This window comes from Neophocaena asiaeorientalis, unplaced genomic scaffold (genome assembly GCF_003031525.2).
Source record: "Neophocaena asiaeorientalis asiaeorientalis breed wild unplaced genomic scaffold, Neophocaena_asiaeorientalis_V1.1 scaffold78, whole genome shotgun sequence".
NCBI classification, from domain to species: domain Eukaryota; kingdom Metazoa; phylum Chordata; class Mammalia; order Artiodactyla; family Phocoenidae; genus Neophocaena; species Neophocaena asiaeorientalis.
Genome location: NW_020175018.1, coordinates 18,504,717 through 18,513,551, shown reverse-complemented (window position 1 = coordinate 18,513,551; position 8,835 = coordinate 18,504,717). Strand labels below are relative to the sequence as shown.

Here is an 8,835-nt window from a genome sequence, read left to right as displayed (position 1 = left end):
CGTCCTGGTCCCCCAGCTCCTCCAGCCGGGCCCGCCGCGCCTGCAGGCGCTCCAGCAGCTGCCGGTAGTTCCTGCCCGTCAGCGGCGTCAGGTTCCCCTTCAGCTTCTGCCTCTTCTCCTTCCTACGCTGGGCCTTGCTGCCCGGCTCCTCCTCGCTCACCTCCACCTCGGGGGAAGAGGGCGATGTGAGCTGCGCGCCGCTTCCCGCCCGCCTGGGGCCCGCGCACCGCGCCCACCTCCACCCGCCCGACGGCCGCGCAGCGCTCACCTTGTTGAAGAGCAGCCCCGCCTGGGCCTGCGCCTCCTCGTGGGGCGCCTCGGGCGGCGGCTCGGCGGCCTCCACCCCCTCCAGGGCCTCGGCCGCCTTCTCCTTTGCTCTCAGTTCCCTCCGCTTCCTCTTCTTCCGGTCGCGCTCCTGCTTCCTCCGGCGTCTTTTCTCCAAAGCAGCTGGAGACAACTCCTTGGCGCTGCCCTGCGGCGCAAGAAGGTGCTCACTCATCAGGTTCTCCCAACCGCGGGGCCCCCAGCCTGGCACATGGAATCGGGGCAGGAAAATGGGCCGCCACGTGCAGCGTTCCACCCGGAGGTGACCTGGCACCCAAAGTGCACCCAAAACAAGGCCAAGGGGACCCCACGAGAACCGTGCCTTCCGGATCCCAGGCACCTACCATACCGGGGCACTTCCCAAACATGCTGCCTCTAAGTCTCCCCGGTGACCCAATAAGGGACATGTGGCCCTCCATCATTTCAGAGACAAGGACAGGGGGCTTAGCCAAGGCCGCCACCCAGATCTTGGCATTGGGTCAGAACACCGCACGATTCTGACCCCTGCGGGGCAGACAACAGTGCCCTGGACCACTGCAGGAAGGCAGGGCCCTCGGGCCCGTCCCGGGACAGTGCGGACAGAAGCCAGGGGACTGTCCCCACACAGCAGGAGGCTTGGGGGAGGGCCCCAGGAAAACGGGGGGCGGGGGGTGGTTGAGGTCCTGGAGCATCCGTCCCATGCCTGTCACCTCATCTCAGGCCCTGGCTTACCTCACAGGGCCGTCGTGCATTTAGACAGACAAACGTGCAGGAATTGCCGCCCAGTGTGGGTGTGTTAGCAAAGGCAGCTTTCCCTGAAGGAAGAGGCTGAGCCTCTCTCCAAGGCCGCAGGACAGAAGAGCCAGAAGCTCAGCATGGCCAGCAGGAGGGGGACCCTGGGGACCGAGCTCCCCAAGATGACAAGAACTACACCTGACCTCCTGCAGGACAGAGCTGCCGAGGCCCTGGCGGCACCCGCTGCAGGGGCGGGAACAGGGGCTGAGCCCCCCCACGCCTGCCCCGTCAGCCCCATAATAGCTGGCAGAGCTGGGGCTGACCTCAGCAAGCACCTGGGCGTCTTCTCTCCAGGCAGGGTGCGGAAAGCACCACAGGACCCAGAGGTCTCCTCCACCTACCTGGCCCCGCGCCTCCCGGATCTTCTCATGCAGGCGCTGCCGCAGAACGTCCAAGGCAAATAAAGAGCCAGGCTCACCGGCCAGGCCATCTGCAAAGAAGCAGTCAGAGGACCAAAAGGAGACTCCCCTACCCCCCGACCTTCCTGAGCCCTCCCCAAGGGCCCAGCTTCGAAGCCTGAGTCTCCATACACTGCCCCCCTCCAGTGACCACTCGTGGATCTGCAGGTCAGTTCCAGTAAATTCTACCCTACCTCTTCAAGCTGGACTGGCCTCCAGGACAGGACATCCTCACGAAGTGTGGCCCAAACCCATCTCCCACTTCTTCCACCTTCTGCAGCGCCCCCCAGACCCAGAGGCAGCTCTCACACCACTTCAGAGACGTGAGGGCAGTAAAGTTCTACAAGCCAAGCTGCTGCAGGACCTCAGTGGGACATGGCCTTGCCCCTCGCCATCCCAGTTACTACGCGGCCTGGAACTACTGTGCACTTCCTGAGATTCCCATCCACCCACAGGGGCCCCGTGATCTGTCCTCTGAAAACGCGCTCTTCGGGAAGTCTCACACGATCTGATCGTGCCGTTATGACCAGAGAGGCCCACTTTTGTATCTGTCCCAGATCCCAGTCGACCCTGCCCACCCCCCTCACCCGCAGGGGCCCCCGTCGAGCTGGGGGCCTCATCCTCCTTCTCCTTGGCTGCCACTGGCGTCCTGGCTTGAGACTTCTCCGCAGGGGCCTGGGCCTTGGGTTCTACAGCCTTCTCCTCCCGCTCCCGGGATTTCTTCTGTGCTCTCTTCCTCTTCTTTTTGGGGGGCCTAGCAGCTTCTGAGACTTGAGTTTTGGCAGCTGAAACACAAAATGAGAAAGGGCTGCCACCCCAATCCCTGTGACCCATTCAACAGATAGGAAGGTCTTGCAGAGGCTTCGGTCCTAGAAGAATGCCAAAAGCCGATCAGGATGGGGGATATGGAGACCCTCATCCGTTGAGCTCAGAACCACAAACTTCCTAGAAAGCAGACCAGCCACACTCATCAAAACCCTGAAAAGCACCCACACGCTGCCCCAGCAGTCTGCTTGTGAGAACCCATTCTGGGTATGCAGAAAGATGTGGCCTCGGGGTGTTCACCGTTACGTCCTTTTTTGAGCGAAAAACTAGGTAAACCTAGATATCCATCTACAACGACAGTGATGGCACCGCCACAAAACAAACTATGATGTACCCAACAAAAAACAATGGCACAGGCTTGCACTGTAACAGACTGGGAGAGAATTCCCTGGCAGTCCGGTGGTTAAGAACTCTGCGCTCTCACTGCCAAGGGCCTGGGTTCAATCCGTGGTCGGGGACCTAAGATCCCACACGTGTGTGTGTTGGGGAGGGCACAAAACGTTTACATTCTAAAAGGAAAAGGAGAGCTGAGTACACAAAGTAGGAGCCAAATTGTTTCAGTGAGAAACACTCAGAAAAACTTTTAGAAAGACACAGGTCTAACTAGTAACTGAGTGGTGAAAAAATTCACTTAACTTCATTTTTCTACGATGAACACATTTTCCTTGTATCAAAAGAAAAGGTCGTTTTCCCTCTGGTAGGTCCACGGCAGACGTGCCCACTCTCCCCTCCTCTGCGCCAGGGCAAGCCAATTACTGTCGGTTTCACCTATTTGTGTACCTGCCTCCTGAGGGGGCCCTTGTCGCCACTGCCGTGTAAACTCCCATTAGCAGGACCCATCTTCTTCCTTCCTTCTCCCCACACCACCACCAGGCCCATAGTACTGGGCTGAAAAAGTACTTTTTTCATCATCACTCATACCTGTCTTCCCACCCGGCGTGGAGGGCTGGCTAAGCCTGTTCACGATACCCAACGGCAGACCAACCATTCCACGGGGTCACCTCCTCCAAACCCCGGCCGAGCTTCCAGCCCGGAGGGCGCACAGCTGAATCCCTCAGACTCCCAGACGGATGCCCCCAACCAACAAGGGAAATGGCGCTGCCTTAAGCATCCCTTACAACACTTCCCTCTACTATTTCACAGGCTTGTTTCACGCATATACGTGCCTACTCCACCTGCAGGCTACTCAGGTGCGGTGTGGGGCACACACCGACCTCCGCCGCGGAGGGGAGTGGGGACGCTGGGGGGTGGAGGGGCGCCCCCTTCCGAAGCCCTCCCAGTCCCGGCCGGGGGCTGCGCTTTACCCGACTTGCGCTTCTGTGGCTCGGGGCTGGGCTGGGAGCAGATCTTCTTGGCCAGACTCTGGAGGTAGGCGTCCTTCGCAAGCAGAGAAGCCATGGCTGGAGGCTCGGCGGTCGGGCGGGGCTCGCTCCGGGGTCCTACTCGCGGGGAAGAGAGCGGGGTGCAGCGTCCCTCGCCGGCACCGGCAGCCACAGACATATACCCTGCCCCCGGCCGGCGCGACCCTTTCCCCTTCCGCTGCGCTCGCCGGAAACCAGCACGTGGGCAGGCGCGGCCAGACGAGCGCCGAGCAGCCAGCGCGCGACGCTCGATTAACCAGGTTACCCATAACGGGGGGGACGGGAAGAGCTCCGCAGGAATTTAGTTCTCTGGGGGCTCAGACCCCAAGTGGAAGCTGGCGAGACCGCGTTCGTTCAGAAAGGACTGCGCGCCGGGCAGGTTCCAAGGCCCCGGGGTACAAGCAGCGTCCTCATCAAGTTTATGTTTCAGTGGTGATTGGTAATAAATTCAGAGTGACGTGGCGGGTCGTGGGTTGGCATGTCCTCCGTACACTGGGACGGTGATCTCCCTCAGCACGCCGGTGACAGGGCTTGGGATTGATGTCCCGGCTCTTCTGGGGTGACACCCGCCCCCCGCTTCTCAGGTGAGCCTGGCTCCAGGCACTGGGCCTAGCGTTCCACCTGGGTTGAGTCCTGAACCTCCCACTTCACTTCCCAGCTCCATGACCATGAGCACAGCACTACAACCCCTTGCAAGCCCGTGGTCGCCCCTCTCTGAGATGCCAATAACGAGCACCGACTCGGGGTGCAACCAGACGCACGCCGCCTAGGCCACGTGGTATGCAACAATGGCAGCTTTTCATGCATTCACCAAACATTAGGGCCCTTCTAGGTCCTAGACAGCTCTTTCTAAGCAATGGAGATGCAGCCATGACTCCAAGCTGACAAAGCCCCTGCTTGCCCAGATCCCCCATGAGAAGGCTGACCTGGAGCCCAATGTTGTCCAGGCAAAGCCCAGGGGCTGTTTTCCGACAGCCACCGAGACCAAGGGTGGTCCAAAACTGATTGGGGCTGAGCAAGAAAAGGAACCGACCAAAGCAAAAGGGTGGGGCTGGTTTTATTCAACAGTCTCATCACAAAAAGAACCAAAACGTGTGCAGCAGCGGAATTAGGAAGGACCCTGCCTGACTTCTGCAAGAGTGGGCAGCCCCCTTTCCCCACAGCCCTGCAGGGGCAGTCAGCTAGCGCAGGGAGCCTCAGGGCAAGGTAGCGGGCAGAGCTCTGCATGGGGGCCTGGCCTTGGCTAGTACTGTCCACTCTGAGCACTTGCGTCCTCCATTGTAAACACCACGCTCAGGTCAGGTCTCCCAAGGCTGGGCATCCCCCCTGCCCCGCCGTTAGGTCCTCAACAGGACAAACTGTCCTGGAAACTTCCTTCCAGCCAGCCAGGAAGGTAGCAAATAAGAGGTGACGACAAGAGGAAGGATGGGCCCCCCTTGCTTTCCCCCAACACTCCTAGGTGGGCTGTCCCTGGGCTGACACGGTTCCGAAAGAGGCCACGGCGGCTCCCCAAGTGGGCCCCGAGGCTGAAGAGAGCTGAGGCTGTGGTGGGCCCAGAGGGGAACACTGCACTTCATTCCTAAGGTCTAGGGGCCCGGGGAGAGGAGCCCTGGGAGGCTCAGGCGTGCTCTGCAGGGCCGGGGCCACCGGCGTGGGAGTGGGCAGGGGCTGCAGCCTGCAGGGGGCCGGCACTGGGCTCCGGGGACGCCGGCAGAGGGACTGAGAGGCCATCGGCGGAGTCTGTGTCGAGGTCCAGCCTCCAGTAAGCTTCACACAGAGGCAGACCATTAGCTTCGCAAAGACTTGAGCTTTTCCACCACCAGAAACCCAGGGAGAGACAGGAGCAGGCAGTGAGGGAAGCCAGGGAGGGAAAGCGAGACAGAAGCAGAGTTAAGGAAACAGACCACACCCCAGGCCGGCCTTCCCCTCCTCTCCTCGGTGCTGGCCCCTCCGTCAAGCGGCCCGGCTGAGGGCGAGGCGCGGGCGGCTGCCCCTGCCTCCGGGTCCTCCGGAGAATCCGAAAGGGCGCCTTCTGGGACCAGCCACCAGCAGGCTGTGACCTCGGCTGGTCCCTTCCACTGACCAACCGGTGTCCCTCCTGCCAAGTGGCATTCCTGGTCCCTGCCGCCACCTCCTGTCCTGGCTCCAGCTGCCCTCCTCCCGCAGGGAGCTGCCAGCCTAGTCACACGCTCCCACCAGCTGCAGGAACCAGCGTCCAGAGCTCGCTATGGCCTCCTGGGTCCCGAGGCCCCTGAGGGCAGAGAGCCTGTCGTCCTTCTGGGTCTGGCCCTGGCTGGGACTCAGCCTCAATGGGGTGGCAGTTAGGAGCAGAGGCCCTGGTGTTGTGTGTGACCTCAAACAGGCCCCCGGCCCCTTGAACTCAGTCTCCTGTCTCTAATAAGGGGACAGCAGGGCCGGCCTCTCACGGCAAGGACGCAGGTGAAGGGCACGGCTCGTGAAGGTTGTCAACGGGGCGACTAGAGCATGTCCCGTCCCCACACTCGTCTCCATGGCTTTCTCCCGAATCCTGCCCTGCCTCTCGCTCCCTCCCTTGCTCCTGCCCTCAGCGTTCAGTCTCAGAAACCATCCTGGACACAGAGCGGAGTCTCAAGGAGAGTGGAGGGCAAGAGACCAAGAAAGAGCAAGTCGTGAGCAGAAAGCAGGGGAGTGAGCGTAGAGATGGGGGTGCAGGAGATGGGGGTGCAGGCAGCCGGGACGCACAGGGAGGACAGGAGACGGGCTGAGCGCTAGTGGCCGGGAGATGGGGGTGCAGGCAGCCGGGACGCACAGGGAGGACAGGAGACGGGCTGAGCGCTAGTGGCCGGGAGATGGGGGTGCAGGCAGCCGGGACGCACAGGGAGGACAGGAGACGGGCTGAGCGCTAGTGGCCGGGAGATGGGGGTGCAGGCAGCCGGGACGCACAGGGAGGACAGGAGACGGGCTGAGCGCTAGTGGCCGGGAGATGGGGGTGCAGGCAGCCGGGACGCACAGGGAGGACAGGAGACGGGCTGAGCGCTAGTGGCCGGGAGATGGGGGTGCAGGCAGCCGGGACGCACAGGGAGGACAGGAGACGGGCTGAGCGCTAGTGGCCGGGAGATGGGGGTGCAGGCAGCCGGGACGCACAGGGAGGACAGGAGACGGGCTGAGCGCTAGTGGCCGGGAGATGGGGGTGCAGGCAGCCGGGACGCACGGGGAGGACGGAGGACGGGCTGAGCGCTGGTGGCAGGGGAGATGGGGGTGCAGGCAGCCGGGACGCACGGGGAGGACGGAGGACGGGCTGAGCGCTGGTGGCCGGGGTTGGGGGCCGAGCAGGGAGGCGCTGACAGCCCGCGGGCCCAGCCTCAGCCGAGCCCCAGCCACTTACAGGCATTTACAGACGAGAGAGGAACTCAGCCTCTCGAGGCAACGGGAACAGCGGGAAGGGACCCCAGGCCGGACCAGAAACCCCTCTGGGTGAACCAGAGACTGCCGGGCCCAGAGCCGGGACGCGAGGAGCCTAGCTCTCAGACCCCCTGGGTTCCCCTGCGGCCCTGCCCCTCCGGCCCTCAGCCTCAAGAGGCGGCGCTGCCTTGCTGGCCTGCAGCTGCTCAGCCCAGGGGTGTGGCCCTTGGGGGCAGCAAGGGGACAAACACGGGGACATAGGGGACAAGCAGGGCTGTGAGCAACATCCCCAGCAGGGACCCACTTGGGACCCCTCTCTGAAGGCCTGGTACGTAGGAGGCACCTGCCGCATGTCTGCTGAGCCGTGGGCATTGGGGACTAGAGAAGGCCCCAGAACCCTCTGGAAGAGGCTAGACCGCTCCCTCTGGGCAGTGACACTCTGTCCCTTCCCGCAAAGGCCAAGATGGGCGGGGACCATGAGGGGTGGCACTGAGTCCAGCGCGGTGAAACCAAGCCCCAGACCACTGGCTCTGGGCGTCTGTGGCCCCAGCATGGCTGCCACGGGACAGAAAGGAGCGCTGAAAATCCATGACGGGAAGGACACATTTGTCAGGCAAGGGCGAGAGGGGGTGTGGACTCCGTGTCTGCTGGACCGAGTGTCAATCTTTCCAAGCTAATGGGGACAGAGATGTGGGATCTCTCCAGCCTCAGTTTCCCCAAATGTAAATTACACCTGGACTCTGATTTCTCAGGCCCCCTCCAGGTCAAACCGCCTCAGGTCTCAGGATTCTAAGTGGCCACACGAGGGCTGGGGTGACAGGTCTTGCTCCTGCTGTATCCCTGGGGCTCAGCATGGGCCTGGCATATAGAAGGGCTGTGGTCTGTGAACAAGGCTGAGCTGAATGGGGGCTCAGTGGTCCAAGTTCCCAGGCCTGGCTTTCAAGGCCATCCTCTGCTTGGGTTTTCTCCTCCTCCTTCCCAGAAACCCCCACCCCTGACACACACGGTGGGTATTCAGTGACCCCCATATGGAACTACATCCCTGGGCAAGCACTGGAGTCCTGGACATGGGCCTGGGTGGCCAAGAGAGCTAGCCCCGCCTTGGCTGGAATGTTTAGGTATTGCTTAGATAGCTAAGAGGGACAGACAAGCCCCCAGACAGAAATGCTGGCTTGGCCCTCCCAACCCTCGCGGCTCTGTGATTTTCATCCCGATGCCCGGGCCCCGGTCGACGGCGTAGGTTGTCTGTAGATCAAACGCTCTGACCATGAGGTCTCCTCTGAAACCCAGGCAAAGGGCTCTGTCGCCAAGACCGGGAAGGATTTGGAAAAACAGGACCTTCGGGCTGCCAGGTGGGGCTGGGCCACCCCTGCTGGCCGGGCCCAGGTCCACAGGTCCGCTCTGCACGGGGTCCAGCCCTATTTGTACCTGGACGAGTAATACTCCTCCTCCAGCTCGTAGAGGTCTGTGGAGACCTCATCCCGCAGGGCGATGAGCTTCCGGTCACACTCCTCCTGCAGAGCTCGCAGCTGCTGGCTGCGCTCCTCGATGGCCTCATTCACCGACGGGAAGTCGTTGAGGATGAGGAACTGCTTGAGGTCGGACACCAGCTTCATCAGGGACTCACCGGCTCGGACCTACGTGGATGGGGGCGGGGCAGCACAGTGAGGGACTGACAGCAGCCTGCCTCCGTGTGCCTGGCGCTGGATAAGCAATGGCCTCAGCTGCCTCACCTGCCAAGTGGGACCACGGCTCTAACATAGGGTCATTGT

The 8,835-nt window shown here is 62.1% G+C and overlaps 2 protein-coding genes across 2 annotated transcripts in view; both read right to left on the bottom strand.

Annotated features, from left to right (window-relative positions):
- SURF6 (surfeit 6) overlaps positions 1–3,848 on the bottom strand; it is a 4,812-nt gene extending 964 nt beyond the window's left edge. The window contains 6 exon segments of the mRNA XM_024762346.1: position 1; positions 3–166; positions 269–472; positions 1,440–1,528; positions 2,084–2,281; positions 3,626–3,848. The exon segment at position 1 is cut by the window's left edge and continues 964 nt beyond it. Of these exon segments, the coding sequence (XP_024618114.1) occupies position 1; positions 3–166; positions 269–472; positions 1,440–1,528; positions 2,084–2,281; positions 3,626–3,821 (852 nt within the window). The 5' untranslated portion in view covers positions 3,822–3,848.
- Positions 3,849–4,722: 874 nt separating this feature from the next.
- Positions 4,723–8,835, bottom strand: part of MED22 (mediator complex subunit 22) — a 7,182-nt gene continuing 3,069 nt past the window's right edge. Inside the window, exons 4-5 of the mRNA XM_024762355.1 lie at positions 8,492–8,700; positions 4,723–5,490 (exon numbers count right to left, since the gene is read on the bottom strand). Coding sequence (XP_024618123.1) covers positions 5,301–5,490; positions 8,492–8,700 — 399 coding nt within the window. The 3' untranslated portion in view covers positions 4,723–5,300. The remainder of the gene's footprint in view (positions 5,491–8,491; positions 8,701–8,835) is intronic.